Here is a 17,738-nt window from a genome sequence, read left to right as displayed (position 1 = left end):
GATTTGCCTTGTTTAAAGCCTCGAGAACTCCTAAGGTCAAGGTCCAAGGTTCCTCCTCCTAAGGTTACTAGAAGTATAGCCTTTCCACTAGAGAGAAGTATTGCATATGTGAGAGAATTTTGCTACCAAGACATTCCATAGTGGATTACCTAGAATGTCTTGATAGGAGCCTTTGAAAGAGCCCTCAGGGGTCCCCCTTATAGAACATGTGAGATACCACATGAGTTCAAAAGGAATGGTATTATATTTAGTAAAATTTATAGGATTATATTTAGAAAATAGGTTTTTAAATTACAAGTTGAAAAAAAATTCTAAGTTTAGTAAAGTAAAATGGATAATCTTAAGGCCTTATAACATGTAAAGAAATGGTATTTTTCAATATCCTTTGAATGCACATTATATATATGATTTCTTATAGGTGGACTCCTCGGGAAGAGAGCTAGCATTGTTTGAAATGAGATGTCACTCATATGCATCATAGTAGAAGATTGAAGGGATAGACCCAAATTGTGGTTGGATAGGTAGTAAATTTCTAGATACCACCATAGTGTGAAGGAGATGGAATAGGATAGAGAGAGATGAAGCATGCATCCTATTGATGGATTCTTTGCATGCAAGGACTTGTAGAGGGGACCTTTTTGCCAAATCTAATGAGGTTTTCAAGATAAAGGTTTTGGGTTAAGGTATCTCAACACATGAAGACATATCAATAGCTAATATCTTATATGTTTTTATTAGGATTAATCAAAGTGAAGGATAGATAAAAGATCACAAGTTCACATGCGACTCAATTTGACTTGGCTAAGTTGTCACAATTGAAGTTCTGGGTGTGTGGCTAGCTCAATGAAACTTCAACTATGTGCAAAATAGAACTTTAGCAGGTCCAACAATTACGTCAAAAAATAGAGCTACCTAGTGAGCTCAGTCGAATCTACTTTTCATGGCAAGAGATGATTTATTGTGTTGTGCAATCTCTCTCCTTGCAATCAGATTGTTCTCCTTCTACACATCATTCTCTCTCTTGCAAAATGGTCCCAAAATGACTTGCTTGGAGTTGCTAAACACCAAGTTATTCTCTGACATTCTCTCTCCTATGCACAAGTTTGTTGACTTACGCAAGGATTGCCCCTTACACCACAAAGTAGCTCATGGAATAGATGAGATTTAGAGCAACTTGATTGAAAAGAAGGTATTTTGGATTTTTGAGTCAATTTAGGAATCCTGAGATTTAGAGTAGCTCAGGTATTTCGGTTGACAGTCATAGACTTGGGAATTCCTATTGAAGTTGGTCCTTTTCGTTTAATTTAAAAAATATATAAGCAGGCGCAAACGGGTCGGAAAATCGGGTTACAGTCGTGCCATAAAACCGACTCCAACATAACTAGAGAGAGGCAGCGGGAAAGAGAGAGAACGGACGACGACGACGACGACGACGACGACGACGACGACGACGAGGAAGAGGCTGCGCCAAAGAGAGAACCGAAGAAGACGAAGAATACGACGAAGAAGAATGTTCAAAGGAAGAAGAAGCAAAAGATTCAAGAGACAAGCAGCAGATGAAGAAGAAATTTCAAGAGGCCAGACAGAGATGCCTCTCTCTAGCCAGCTACCTGTAGAGGCCTTGCAGCATCGTGTAGCTGACGTAGGGGCAGCGAAGAGATCGTGGAATGTTTTAAGAAGCAACAATGATGTACGTCTTGCAGAAATGTTGTCGAAGAGAAAGCTGTACCTTGTACTTGACATAGACCATACTTTGCTCAATTCAGCAAAGTGTGCTGATGAAGAGGAGGAGAGCGCATACCTTACGGCTTGGGTGAAATCGGCAGGAAGAATCAGGGCTTCGAACCAGATTAATCGGCCTGGCGCGGTAGAGCTGGACAGCAACCAGAATCTGAATGACTTGTTTAGAACCAAGAGTCGCTGGATCAAGCTTAGACCCTTTGTTCACCAGTTCCTCGACGAGGCAAGCACTATGTTCGAGATTTACCTGTACACCATGGGCAACAGCACATATGCCAACTACATGGCACAATTGCTCGACCCCTCCGGACGGTTCTTTGCATCTGAAGGTAGAATTATATCACAGGCTGACGAGACAGCTATTAGCAGTCGCGGGGAATCAGCCAGGCACTGCTGCAAGGATCTTGACAATATTGCGCAGCTGCCGGCCAGGGCAAAGTCGGCTACCATCATTCTCGATGACACGCAATGCGTTTGGCCCAGGCACAAGGCCAATCTAGTCTTAGTGGAGCGCTACCACTTCTTCCGCTCCAACTGCAAGCACTTTGGTAATCTCTCATCTCCATCTCTACTGGAAGCCCGGAAAGATGAGAGCGAAGACGATGGCGCTCTTGCAAACACGCTGGAGCTTCTCCGGGCTCTGCACACGGCTTTCTTCGACAGGTACGACCAGTTGATGCGAACACAGCAGCCGAAGGTTGATGCTGACCCACAACAGGAAGACAGGCCGGCGCGTGACATGGGTCATGAGATGACCTGTGTCAGTGACATCCTATTCATGCTCAGGTCACAGGTGCTTGCCAATTGTACAATTGTAGTCGACTCACCCACAACTGATCATCCACTATGGCGTCTTGCAGAGAAGCTCGGAGCTATTTGTACAACTAACCTAGACAGCTCAGTTACTCATGTTGTCTCCGTGGATAGAGGGACAGACGACGCGAAATGGGCTGTGCAACATGACCGCCATTTAGTCCACCCACGCTGGCTGGAGGCTGCTCAATACACATGGAAACGGCCTTCAGAGAACGACTTTCCTGTGATTATCGAGGATTGTGTCTGCATCATTAATGCTCAAGACCGCCACTGCCCAAGGATATTCTCTAAGGCCAAGGACTTGCCATGTGATTGGGATCAGGGATGTTCACTCCCTGATGAGTCGCACACACGGGCAGCCCGGGCAGATGGACGGCAGTGCTCCAACAAGACGATTGATCTGGCCAATGGTGACGATTGATCTGGCCAATGGTCTCCTTTGCTTGTAAGCTGCCGCCTTCTAGCGGACAATTTTGAGCATAGTGCACAATGGTAGAGCGAGGTATAGAATTCGAGACAGATGGGGCGTGTATACATTCCAGTAACCACCACCTCCCTTGACCGTTTTGTTTTGCCTTCGCGGGCTGGAGAGATCAGAAGTTATTACATTCAGCGGATTTTATTTTTTTTTTGTACCTGTTGATCTCTTTGTTGAGGGATCTTTGCTTCTTAAGCATTTTGCCAAGAGGACGAGGCACTTGTGCCTATATGTAAGCTCTTCAAATTATAAGAGAGGTGTCTACCCCACTTTTTTGGACGACTCAAATATTTATCTTTACTTAATAAACATGTCTCACCGCTTTGCTAAACAAATTGGCATAATAGTGCTCCCATATTCACTTTAATAGCTCCAAAGACCAATTTTATTTTGATCAATTCTCATAAAGCACAAGAAACTCAACTTTTTGTATCTAATGCATTGTTACTCAAAACTTTTCCAACCCTTTACTTCTATCATCCCAAGTTCCATCATGTTTTGCTATCGTATACACGCCGCTTCAATATAGTTTGAATATTAACTTGGAAAAGAGAATGTTGTTGCTGATACCTTAAGTAGAAGACCAAGTATCCATAATATCTCTGTTATATCTTTTGATTCCCTTATCCCTATGAAGGATACTTATGACAAAGACCCCAATTTTGAAGCTGATTTGAATAAATTAGTTGCTAATAACTAGATTCCAATTGATTCATTGTCTTACTCTGATGGATTTATGTTTTATGAGAAAAGGTTGTGCGTAATTTTTCCATTTAGATCATTTGTGTTGCACGAAATTCATTGTCCCCCATATCAAGGCCATAGAGGTATTATTTCATGATGTTTCTAACTTTGTATCTAGGTATTTAATTTGCCAAAGAGTCAAGCGATACCATGGTAAGCAATATGGTTTGTTAATGCCTTTGCCAATGGTGCGCAGATCGGACGCAGAATGCTCACGTAGTGAATCCCGGAAGGTCCCCAAGAACAATGAACTCTACCTTTTTGCACAAAAAACCATGTAAAAGCATGCATGACAAGAAGCAAGAGACAAATTGGGTTAAATCTCCCCCATGCCTTGTGTGAGCGCTTCACAAAGCATTTATTTTATGTATATTTCCATCTTCATGCTCAATAATAGCCCAATTTACAAAAATATGACAAGCTTTTAGCTTTTGAGTTTGCTTTCTACAAAAATAGGAAAATAAAGCTAATGGACGGTGCCCATAGAGTCTGGCACGCCCAATCTCAATATCCAAATAGAAATAACATATCCGTGCGCATAGGCGCATACAAAATAATAAGCTTTTGAGTTTGCTTTCTACAAAAATAGGAAAATAAAGCTAATGGACGGTGCCCATAGAGTCTGGCACGCCCAATCTCAATGTCCAAATAGAAATAACATATCCGTGCGCATAGGCGCATACAAAATATTAATCAATAATCGATGTCTCAATAGACATAACAAAATATAGGCGTGGCGCCTATCAAAATATAGTCCAAAGGTCAAATACTCGCTAGACTCCAATGCTTTCCTCCGACACTGCTGCTATCTCTACACATCAACTGAAGCATTCACAATCGTTAGTAAAATAATACAATTAAACCGACAAAAGTGAATACCTAGCAGTCTTCAGCTACATAAATAAATCAACTGGTTAGAAATAAATCCTAACCTTAATTTATTACGAGTGCGCACTCTAAACTCATAAACGTTTATTAATTTAATATGCATTTTGCGGAATCACCCGCTATGGAATCACCCATGTACACACTAAATTAATGAAACGCCCGAAAAGGACAGGCGTCCCCATCAACTTCTCGCACAAAGAATCATCTTTGTGTATGAGCCCCGATCATCTAAGTTTACGGAATCCACCGTAAAACCTCACGGAATCTACCGTGGCACGGAATCCACCGTGGAATATGCCTCTTGGCATCATACCCCCGGGGTGGGATAGCAATTGACCTCAATTGCTATTAGCTCAATGTGGAGCTAACAGAGTGGGGAAAGCATTTAAGTCTCTAGCGTGCATCCATTGTGCTTCCTCTATAGGATGATTCTTAAATTTTACTAGATATCTAGAATACCTTCGGCCAGTTCTAGTGGTCATGTAGTCAGTGTCTATGATGGCTTCTGGTTCAAGTATTTCAGTCTCTTCCTCCAATAAAGGTGGGTTTTCATAAACAGGGTGGATAGGTAATTGGCCTCTAAATGGTCTCAATAAATTAATGTGAAATGTATTATGAATTTTCCAATGAGATGGCAATTCTAACTTGAATGCATTGTCATTAATCTTATGAATGATTCTAAATGGTCCATAAAATCTAGGAGCTAATTTGACAGCCGGATGTCTATCTACACTTTGCAGTCTACACTTTTCTATTCTAAGCCAAACATAATCATCAACTTTGAAATTCATGGCTTATCTTTTCTTGTTGGCTTGTTTGGTATATGATTGTTGGGCTTTAGTAATCATATCCTTAACCTCATCAAAAATACTGTTATGCATAGTAGCAATATCATCAGCACTCTGAATTCTATTAGACAAAGATGCAACAGGTGTAGATAATCTATATCCATAAATGATTTCAAAATGTGCTTTCTTTGTAGATATGTGCGGTGTATTGTTGTATGCAAACTGTAATAAATGCAAATGAGTATCCCATGTCTGAGGTTTAGAGATAGTATATGCACGTAAAAGATCTAGAATGGTGCTTTTTGTGGCTTCTGTTTGTCCATTTGTTTCTGGATGAAATGCAGATAAGAAATCAATCTTTGTGCCTAGATTTGCAAACAGTGTAATCCAAAAATTATTACAAAATCTAGAATCTCGATCTGAAATAATCACTTTTGGCAATCCATGGTTAGTAAAAACAGTTTTAAAAAATAACTGTGCTGCTTGTGATGCTGTTAAAGTTTTCTTACATGCAATGAAATATGCTTGCTTACTAAATCTATCTACAATTGTCCAAATCATGTCATGGTTAGATTTAGTATTTGGTAAACCAGTAATGAAATCCATAGAAATATGTTCCCAAGGTTTAGATGGAATAGACAAAGGCATTAGTAATCCATACTGTTTACCATGATGTCTCTTTATTCTTTGACAAATCAAACATTCAGAAACGAAATTAGATACATCTGCATCCATATGCGGCCAATAAAAATCTTCAGTTAACATGCGTAATGTAGATATGATACCTCTATGACCTTGATATGGGGGACAATGAATTTCATTCAAAACAAAAGATCGGAATGGAATAGTAACACACAGTCTCTTTTCAAAAAACATAAATCCATCATTATATGGCAATGAATCAACAAGAATGAAATTATTTTGAACTAATTTTTGCCAATCAGAATGAAAGGTAATATCCTGGTGATATGTATCTTTCATAGCAATCAAAGAATCAAAAGATATGATAGAAATATTATGAATTGCAGGTCTTCTACTCAATGCATCAGCAACTACATTTTCTTTTCCAAGTTGGTATTGAATGATAGGATGAAAACTTTGAATGAAGGAAGCCCATTTGATATGACGATCAGAAATTTGGGGTTGGCTAAGTAAATGTCTAATGCTTTGCTGGTCGGTCTTTATCATGAATTCTGAACCCATTAAATAATGCTTCCACTGTTTTAATGCTTGTACAACTGCTAATAGTTCTTTGTCATAAGTGGAATATTTCAGCTCAGAGGGTTTCAGCTTAGAACTAGAATATGCTATTGGATGATTGTCTTGCATTAATACGGCTCCTATTCCTGATCCGCTAGCATCGGTCACAACTAGAAAGAATGGTCTATTAAAGTCAGGCAATTGTAGAACAAGGGCATTGGTTAATGCACGTTTCAGTAAGTCAAAGGATTTCTGCTGAGTTTCAGTCCGTTGATAAACAATTCCTTTCTTAAGAAGTTTGGTTAATGGTAAAGCAAGTAATGAAAAATTACATACAAACTTCCTATAGAAACTAGCAAGACCAAGGAATGAGCGTAATTCATGTACATTTTTAGGAACAGGCCAATGTAATATTGCATCAATTTTCTTAGGATCAACTTTAATTCCTTCTTTTGATACAATATGACCTAAATATTCTATTTCTGTCTTAAAGAATTCACTCTTTTCAAGATTTGCAAACAATTGATTTTCTTTCAGTAATTGAAAAACTAATGATAGATGCTCATAATGCTCTGTTTCACTTTGACTAAATACCAAAATATCATCAAAGAAAACAATCACACAATACTGATATTTCAAAAAGATACGGTTCATCATTCTACTGAAAGTAGCAGGTGCATTAGTTAATCCGAATGGCATGACTAAGAATTCATAATGGCCAAACTGTGTTCTGAATGCAGTCTTAAATATGTCGGATCTATCTAACCTCACCTGATGATATACAGACTTAAGGTCAATTTTACTAAATATAGAATATCCCTGCAGTTTGTCCATAAGGTCATCAACTCTAGGTATAGGATACCTATTCTTTACAGTGATCTTATTTAATGCTCGGTAGTCAATACACATACGATAGGTATTATTCTTTTTCTTGACTAAGAGTACAGGTGCACCGAATGGAGAACTGCTAGGTCGAATTAAGCCTCTATTTAGTAATTCTTCAACTTGACTCTGGATTTCTCTTTGCTCTATTTGATTGTGCCTATATAGTGCTTTGCAAGGTGGTTGTGTGCCAGGAATTAAATCAATCTTATGGTCTTCTGGACGTGAAGGTGGTAAACCTGGTGGTAGGTCTTGTGCAAAACAGTCCTTAAAATATGCAAGAAATTCCTTATGCCTAGGGTGCATATGATTTTCCTTTGTGTGCAATTCATTCACCCAAATGAGATATGATTTAGTACTCTTGCGTAATGCACGTTTTGCTTGAGTATGCGAAAGCAGTGGAAAAATATTAGATGCATGCATACCATATAATGTAATAGATTTTCCGTGAAAATTAATATTCATTGTGTGCGTGGAATAATCTATATTTGGATTATGCAGGTGTCTCCAAGGCATTCCTAAAATAATGTCGCTTGACTGTAATGGGACAACTAAGAAATTTCTTCTTTCAATATATGAACCAATTTGAATCTCTAAATCTTGTACTTCTTGTGTGCCATTGTACCTAGTGCCTAAAAATGCAGCTTTTATGCGATAATGTGTAGGTACAGTTTGTAATTTTAATTCCTTTACCAATTTTGCTGAAATAAAGTCATGAGTACTACCGTCATCATGCAAGATAGTTCTTTCCTTTCCATGCACCATACATTTCATAGTCAACAATGAATGTGGAGTAGGCATACCTGGTAAAGTGTCGGAAGTAGTAGTAGGATCATCCTCATCTTCAGTGAAATCTGGCATATCCTCATGCTCATCTTCGTCCATGGCTCCAAGATAGTTGATATGTGCTGGTGGCTTCTTTGAATGACAATTTGCTAGAGATGCCCTGGTTGGTGACACTTATAGCATACTATTGGCTTGGCTTTGGTTACATTATTTGCAATGGCTGGAAGTCTGGGTACATTTGGATTTGCTTGTGGAATAGGCTTTGGATTTGGATTGACAGTGGATGGTAATGCAGGTGGTTTAGCCCAATTCTTGCGGAAAGATGGTGATGAGAAACGACCTGGATTAAACCTTCTAAAATTGGAATTGAATTGTTTAGATCCATAATTACCGTTGGCTTGGAATTGCTGTGGTCGTCTGTCTCTTCCGCGTAACTTATCTTCAGTGTCGTGAGCTAATGAGATAGCGTCTTCAAGAGTAGCAGGCTTGAACATGTTCACTTCAGCGTAGTAATGTCCAAGAAGTCCAGACATATACTTCCGCTTATGCGTCGTCTCTGGTACGTCTTCAAGCATGCGTAGCTGTAGGAGTGCATTCCAAAAACGCTTTGTATACTGTGGAATAGGCTCACGATCCCGTTGTTGAAGTAAATCCCATTGCTTGATAGCCTTCTCATGAAATTGCAGTGGAAGGAAATTCTACATGAACTTCTTCTTGAAATCTTCCCAAGTAGCAGGACATTCTATGCTCTTGCGGACTACAGTCCACCATAGTGATGCTCTGTCTATCATATGATTAGTAACACACTTGATTTTATCTTTTTCCGGATAAGTTTCCTCATGGAAATAGTCATCAAACTGGCTAATGAATGATAAAACAGTCTTTCCTTCTCGTATGCCATTGAAAGTGCGAAACTTGAAACTTCGTTTACTTATCTTGGATTCCTTGCGAATGGTTTGTGCTTCAAGAGTGGCGTCGATGGTACGTCGAATCAAATCTTCAGCTTGTGGTTCTTCTTTGTCGGTGGATGCTCTTTGTAATTTTGTCAATTGCGCTTGCAATGCTTGCCTAGCCCTTCGCTCTTCTTCCAATTGCAGCATGATTAGATCCAGCTTTTGTTCCATGGTAGGCTCAGGTAAGTCGTCTTCAGCCATAGGATCATCCATATGTGGGGTAGTCATCCTGTAAAACTCAATAAACCTTTCTCACTCAAAATCAAGTTAGCGGGATGAGCGTAGCTCAAATTCGGGGTTACAAGGCTATGTATTTTTAGGTATTTCTTTCTCAATTTTCAAAAAATCTGCAATATTTCTATCTGCGATTGCTGAAAGTACTTCAACAAACTTGTAGATAGGTAGAACACCTTGCCACGAACAACTTTCCAGTTCAGAGTTTTTGCATAGGAACAAATCTTCTAGGAGTTTTAAGCACTAGTCAGTTCTGACTTGTAGAGTTGCAGACTTAGCAGACTTACAGAGTTGTTGACTTGCAAAACTTAGGCCGACTTGCAGAACTTACAGAACTTGATTCCAATTGACTTGCTGAACTTGTCTTCTGGTGCGCAGGACCCGGAGTTTGTGGACTTGTTTGCCTTGTCTGACTTGAGTAGCTTAACTTGGAATTACTTGATTAAGCTTAAGAAAAGCTTAATCTGTAAGTCGTCGCCTGATTTTCGTGGGGGGGGCCGTTTTTTGGCCTCGCGAAAATTTCGGAAGCATCTTCTGATATCTCGATTAAAATTTGTGGAGCTTCAAGCTTGTTTTAAAGTTTCTAAGCTTAAGATTAAGCCTTGATGAAGTAATTTACTTAAATATGAAGAAAGCTTATCTCTGTTGTTCAACGACTTAATGAAGGAGATGAATGCGTGGTCCTCCGCCTGTAGAGCCTAGTCCTTCGCGATCTAATAGTAGAAATAGGGGTTCTTGATCGCCAGAAGTCTGCCTGTATCGACGGTTCACGATGAGATTGACTGTAGAGCCCGATCGTTCCTGGAGCTCCGCCTTCGCCCGAGATTGGTAGCGATTGGAAGCTCTTGATCTCTGCTCCGCTCTGATACCACTGGTGCGCAGATCGGACGCAGAATGCTCACGTAGTGAACCCCGGAAGGTCCCCAAGAACAATGAACTCTACCTTTTTGCACAAAAAACCATGTAAAAGCATGCACGACAAGAAGCAAGAGACAAATTGGGTTCAATCTCCCCTATGCCTTGTGTGAGCGCTTCACAAAGCATATATTTTATGTATATTTCCATCTTCATGCTCAATAATAGCCCAATTTACAAAAATATGACAAGCTTTTAGCTTTTGAGTTTGCTTTCTACAAAAATAGGAAAATAAAGCTAATGGACGGTGCCCATAGAGTCTGGCACGCCCAATCTCAATGTCCAAATAGAAATAACATATCCGTGCGCATAGGCGCATACAAAATAATAATCAATAATCGATGTCTCAATAGACATAACAAAATATAGGCATGGCACCTATCAAAATATAGTCCAAAGGTCGAATACTCGCTAGACTCCAATGCTTTCCTCCGCCACTGCTGCTATCTCTACACATCAACTGAAGCATTCACAATCGTTAGTAAAATAATACAATTAAACCGACAAAAGTGAATACCTAGCAGTCTTCAGGTACATAAATAAATCAACTGGTTAGAAATAAATCCTAGCCTTAATTTATTACGAGTGCGTACTCTAAACTCATAAACGTTTATTAATTTAATATGCATTTTGCGGAATCACCCGCTATGGAATCACCCATGTACACACTAAATTAATGAAACGCCCGAAAAGGACAGGCGTCCCCATCAACTTCTCGCACAAAGAATCCTCTTTGTGTATGAGCCCCGGTCATCTAAGTTTACGGAATCCACCGTAAAACCTCACGGAATCCACCGTGGCACGGAATCCACCGTGGAATATGCCTCCTGGCATCAGCCAATTCCTGAACGACCATGGGAACATATTTCAATGGATTTTATAACTGGTTTGCCTAACACATAAGTTAATCATGATACGATTTGGACTATTGTAGATTGATTTACCAAACAAGCATATTTCCTTTCATGTAAGAAAGCATTAACTACATCTCAAGCTGCACAGTTGTTTCTGTAGACTGTTTTCACTCACCATGGTTTGCCAAAAGTTATTATTTTTTTTCGTGATTCTAGATTTTGCAATAATTTTTTGACTACTTTGTTTGCTAATTTAGGTACAAAGATTGATTTTTCATATGCATTTCATCTTGAAACAAATGCGCAAACAAAAGTTACTAACAATACAATTTTAGATCTTTTGCATACATACATAATTTCAAAACCACAAACATGGGATACAAAAATGCATTTACTTCAATTTGCATACAATAATACACCACATACAGTTACATATAAAGCATCTTTTGAAATCATTTAAGGATATAGATTGCCTACAACTGTTATATCATTATCAAACAAAGTCAAAGCTGCTAATAATATTGCTAATACACATACTAATATTTTTTCTAAAGTTAAAGATATGATTGCAAAAGCCAAAGAATCATACACTAAACAAGCTAACAAGAGAAGAAAAGCTATGAGTTTTAAAGTTGATGATTATATTTGGTTATGCATTTGAAAAGAGAAGATTGCAAAGTGTTCAGAAACACCCTGTTGTTAAGCTAGCCCCTAGATTTTATGGACCTTTCAAAATCATTCACAAAATCAATGACAATGCATTTAAATTAGAACTACCCCAACACTGGAAAATTTAAAATACTTTTTATATCAGTTCGTTACGATAATTTAGAGGCTAATTACATGTCCATCCTGTTTATGAAAACCCTCCTTTATTAGAAAAAAAATTGAAATCCTTGAACCTGAAGCTATTCTAGATACTGACTTTATGACCGCTAGATATAGCTGTAGATACTCTAGATAATGGGTTAAGTTTAAAAATCATCCTATGGAAGAAGCCCAATGGATGTAAGCCCATGATCTAAGTGCTTACCCTCACTGCTCGCTCCACATTGAGCTAGTAGCAATTGAGGACGATTGCTATCCCACCTCGGGGATATGATGCTAGGAGACATATTCCACAGTGGATTCCATGAGACCATGGTGGATTCCGTGAGGTTTTGCGATGGATTCCATAAAACTATATTTATTTGCTGAGGCTTGTACACAAGGTGGATTTCTTATGCGAGAAGTTGACAGGGACCCCTATCCTTTTTGGGCATCATGTTAATTTAATGTGCACGTGGGTGATTCCACAGTTGTTGATTCTGTAAAATACATATTTAAATTAATGGAGGTTTATGAGTTTAGAGTACACTTGTATTAAATTAAGGTTAGGACAAAGTTCCAACCTATTTATTTATTTTGTAGCTGAAGATTGCTAGGTATTCACTTTTGTCGGATTAATTTTATTATTTTCTAACAATTGTGAATGCTTCAGTTGATGTGTAGAGCAGGGAAGGGTGGCGTTGGGAAGTACCGGATGATACCGTGTATTCAATTTACCTAGAAGAAATTATCATTTTTGATGGGCGTGTACCTTATCATTAAAGGCGTGGTGCTAATATTTATTTAGGCATGCTTATTTTTTGAACTGCTTGATAAATATTTATTATTTTGTATGCATATAGAACACAATATTAGTGAGTTTGGGAATCTCCCAATTCCCATTTTTCGAATACTAAAAAGGTGGCACCCGGATAACATGCCCATAAGTTTCTCAAAACCATATGATGTGACCTATCATTGGAAAGCACTTGAAAAATAAAATCTATTGAGCTATAGAGTGCTCGATTTGGAGTTGTAGCGTTCAAATTATGATAAATCCAAATATTTGACCACGTGTCCCAAACTTATGAAAAATTCCCATATTCCCCAATATGGTGTTATAGGCACTCAGTTTAGATATTTCATTATTGGACATTGTATTTGGGCACAACCCAAACTTTGGGCTACCCAACCGCTTTATTCTTTATTTGGAAAAAAGCAAACACAAAAGTCAAAGCATGCTAATTGTAAAATTGGGCTATTTTTTAGCTTTGAGATGAATAAATTTATAAATACATGCCTTGTGAAGCGCTCACATAAGGCATGGGGAGAGATTGTACCTAATTTGTCTATTTTCTTCATGTCATGCAAATCTTCATTCTTGTTTTATGAGCTTTAGTAGAGTTCTTTTGTTCTTGGGGACTTTCAAGCGCTTGCTACGTATGCATCCTGCATCTGATTTTTACACCAAGAATGAATGAGAAAATACAAGGGGGTAAGAAAAAAGGTGATGAGGTCGGATGCAATACCACGGGACGGGGATTACTCCAACGTAGGATAGTTAGTCCCTCGCCCCCATGCATAGCATGTTAGACTTTACGTACTGTAGGCCCGCCCGTAAGGGGATGGAGAGAAATAAAGAGAGGGGCAACAATGAAAGAGAGAGAGAAAGAAAGATAGAAAATAAAGAGAGAGAGGGGCAACAAAGAAAGAGAGGGAGAATAAGAAAGGAAGAGGAAGAGAAAACGAGAAAGAGAGAATAAACATGAAAGACAAAGAAAACATAAAAGAGAAAGGGGAGAGAACATAAAATGAAGAGTGCAAAGAAAGGGGGAGAAAACCAAGACTTTAGTTGATGTTAATTTTGTTGAGTTACAAGAGAAGAAATCCCTTCTCAAATAATTTAAGAAAGAAAAAGAGAATGAGAACAAAAACAAATTTTTTGTCGTAACCTAGATCAAATGGAAAACGATGAAGGTCATGATGTTCAAGATTGCAAGTCGTATCTTAATTAGCATGTCCTGTATCCTTGCTCTCAATGCAAGCTGGCAATTAGATGAAAATGTCGATTATCTATAGAACATGTACGATGCTTTGGTGAGTTTCAATCCGAGATCATTGATCAAGCGATCTTAGACTTTGAGCAAATGGTAAGAAAAGTGTATCTCAATCATGCATTGTGTTCGCAAACTAATTGAATATCATATACAAAAACATTGGATGTGGCCGTAAAATTTATTACAGGGAGGTAATGTCTCATCCCAAGGAGGAGTGCACCTATTGCAGCCAATTAGAAGAGTTTGTGGACATCCGATGGATGGAGTGCCTCAGCTAATCCACAACTTGGAAGGCACTACCTAGTCTATACTCTCAATACCAGAGGAGACAGGCAACCTTTCAAACTTTCCTACAAACTTGGAGCCTGAGATGGAGACAATGATCAATGCATTGATGCCCATGGATGCAAATACATCTGATCCACTTAGAGAGGAAGAATTCATACCATTATATGATTTGATCCACTTAGAGAGGAAGCATCCATACCATTATATGATGGGTATGGAGTATCTCGCCTGAAGACGTTGCTTGCACTCCTAAGTGTGCAACTAAAATATAGGTGGAGTGATGCGAGTGTGACGAAGTAGTTTAGCTACCTTCTACGTACGCTTTGTTGATTTCTTTTCGGTATCATTATAAAAAACAATTGTGCTTTTTTAGCGTGTTCTATGATTTTTTTTCAAGTTGCTAAAGTATCATATATTACCACTTGAGTCTCGTGATGATGCACGACATGTTTTATGAAAGCTTGGCATGGACAACAACAACATCCATGCATGTGTCAATGATTGTGTACTGTTTCGAGGAGAGTATGAGACTATGGAGATATGTTCAAAGTGTGGTGCTCACATGTATCGACAGGACTTGCAAGGGCAAACCATCCCTCAAAAATTTCTTAGATACTTTCCACTTATCCCCCCTATACATCACATGTTTTATATGTCGGGCTTGGTGAGCTTGACAACCTAGCATCCACAGAATAGATCCACAAATAGGGTCCAATGAATATCAACGAATTCACATGCATGGAGCCGCATTGACTCTACCTTTCCAAGCTTTGCATGAGAGCCAAGGAATCTTCGGCTCAGTCTAGCTATGCATGGCATCAACTCATTCGGTCTCTGCTCAACTTCTTACAGTGTGGGGCATGTAGTTCTTGTTAACTACAACATCCCACCATGGCTTTCTACGAAGAAAGGACACCTAATCCTTAGCTTGCCCATTCCTGTCTGCTACAAAGTCAAGAACATGGATGTCTATCTTCCTCCATTAGTCGATGAGCTTTAGATTTTGTGGGAGGAGGGGGTCATCGTGGAAGATATGAGCGGGCATGATGGTTGAATATCCACCAATATATGAACCATTCTCATGTGGACCATACATTACTTTTTGGGATTCGAGGAGTGCTCAGGTAAGTAGGATTTTGTCCTCGTTGGTCATATCTATCATAGCTTGTTTAAGTTTGTGTTTACTAAATAGAGGTGTTGGGATAGGTTTGGTTACCTCAAGTTATCATGCATGTCCAATGTGTGCGCCACTGTTGGACTCTTAAAGGTCACAAACAATGAAGATAGTATATCAAGGATACTTCTTTTTCTTAATGGACAGTTATGAATTGAGGGGTGGTTTTCTTGGACAACCTCCAACATGAATGAACGCTCAAAGCTGGTACAAGTTGAAAATGGTCCACCTAGAGTCACATCCATAATGCGACAGTTCTCGATCTTCTACGAGTTGCCGTATTAGACCCACTTACAAATCAATGACTTGTTAGATCCCTTGCATATTTTCAAGAATATGGGTAGCTTACTATGGGACTACATCATAAGAAAGAGAGACACTGCAGGGGTATGAATGGATTTGAAGGAGGTAGGCAAGATGAAGGCACTTTGTCCACAATCAAGTGCTGATGGTCACTTGCAACTACCTCACACTCCTTGGGTTTTGTCCACTAAAGAAGAGTGCATTGTGAAGAAAATTATCAAGTCTATCCGCACTTCGAGGGGTATGATGCATTCTCTTAGATCCGCATTTTCTAAAGACGGCCAACTATCAGGGCTAAAATCCTATGATTGGCATAAGACATGTCATGTTTGTACTATGAATGGATTGTAGGTGGCATGCGTATTTTGCTATTTGGAGTGTAATCGTTGTTCATAATGCTTCTTCATTTATGGCAGTTTGTACTATCGATCGCGATCATAAGATGCCTTACTCCAGAAATATGCAGGGCAATTTACAAGTTGTCAAATTTAGTGCAGTGGATCTCACAGAAGGAGATCAAGACATCCTTTATAGAATCCACAAGGCAGGGAGCAGTGGAGACGGTCTGTCTCTTTGAGAAGTACATGCCTACCTACATGCTCACGATACAAACCCATCTCCTGGTGCATCTTGTAGATGAAGTGGAGATTGTTAGATCCATCCATACACGATGGATGCTCTTCTTGCAGTGCTTTGTTAAAGGGAGGGTAAAGGCATAACCTAAGGGTCTATTATGTAGTCTTTAAGTGTAGTTTTGAGCCTTTGTAATTGTTGAGATGTGAAAAGTCATGAGTAGACTATGAGTCTCTTTGGGAAAGTTAGAAGGAGGAGCCGTGAGATTTCTGTATATCTGTTCACATTAGGAAAAGAAATGAGCCTGTAAATGATGTTGTGATTATGAAGGAACAGAAAACATTTCTATGCATGTGTTTCTCTCTGTATTCAAGACTATTATCTGCTTTGTATAATCAATTATCTTAACTATGAAATCAAAAGTTGGTCTGTATGTTGAAGTGATGTTAAATGGTGTGTTCTGACAAAGACAGAAAGGCCAATATTAATTGCAATCTGAATCTGTTTTATATCAAAGAGATGTCTGCTTTGGGTTAATTTAGGGGAAGCTTTTGGACCCCTAACACTTGGCGATCTTGCAAATTAGTCTCTGGGCATCAAGCGGGATGGTTTAGAATGGAACATGTACAGAAGATTCATGAGTTAAAGGATACAGTCAGAAATGGATTTAGGACTTGAGGAATTTTAGTATTTGACTATTGAAGAGGAGGAACGGGAATCCTTTGCACAGGCTCTATTACAAGAGTTTTAAAATTAGACAATAGAAGAGGAGTTCGAGGCATATAGTCAGGTATTTTTTAACACACAGTTTCCAAGAAGCATTTTGACCCTTAACACGCTTCATGAAAACCCTGAAAGGCTTTGTACGACAACGAGCTTGGTTAAAAGGTATCACTGTTGAAGGTTGGTTGGTGTCTAAGGTGTTAGTGCATATTTCATAGTGGCTATTGATGGTGGATTCAAACAACAGTATGCTATGGTCGCTGAAGGACAATGATAGACTAACCCGAGATGTGGTGGTTGAAAATGGAATAGAAAAAATTATGGATGCTGTAATGGAGGAGAAAGTGAATCGTTTTTGTATGTTGTAACATGCCTCCATGGAGACGTGGCTCGCTAGATACGAGCAAGCTAGGAAAGATCGGGCAGAAGCACGATCCAAACTTTGACATAGTACACGCCATTGACCCATTCGATATCCCGAGGGCATGGAGGAGATGCCTCGGTTTATATCTATGTGATGGCTACATGGAGATTT

General features: G+C 39.0%; 1 protein-coding gene across 1 annotated transcript; it reads left to right on the top strand.

The window, feature by feature from the left end:
* Positions 1–1,466: 1,466 nt before the first annotated feature.
* Positions 1,467–2,977, top strand: LOC148026617 (RNA polymerase II C-terminal domain phosphatase-like 4). Its single transcript, XM_087690328.1, has one exon. It carries the CDS (start codon positions 1,511–1,513, stop codon positions 2,975–2,977), a length of 1,467 nt encoding a protein of 488 aa, XP_087546454.1. The 5' UTR covers positions 1,467–1,510.
* The last annotated feature ends 14,761 nt before the right edge of the window (positions 2,978–17,738 follow it).

The sequence above is a fragment of the Lygodium microphyllum genome, chromosome 13 (genome assembly GCF_053477565.2).
Source record: "Lygodium microphyllum isolate KBCC chromosome 13, Lygodium_microphyllum_v1.1.10, whole genome shotgun sequence".
NCBI lineage: Eukaryota > Viridiplantae > Streptophyta > Polypodiopsida > Schizaeales > Lygodiaceae > Lygodium > Lygodium microphyllum.
This window is presented reverse-complemented; position numbering and strand designations above follow the sequence as displayed.

Bases quoted from the DNA above. Each gene is read 5' to 3' on its own strand.
- LOC148026617 (XM_087690328.1), top strand. From the start codon at position 1,511: ATGTTCAAAGGAAGAAGAAGCAAAAGATTCAAGAGACAAGCAGCAGAT.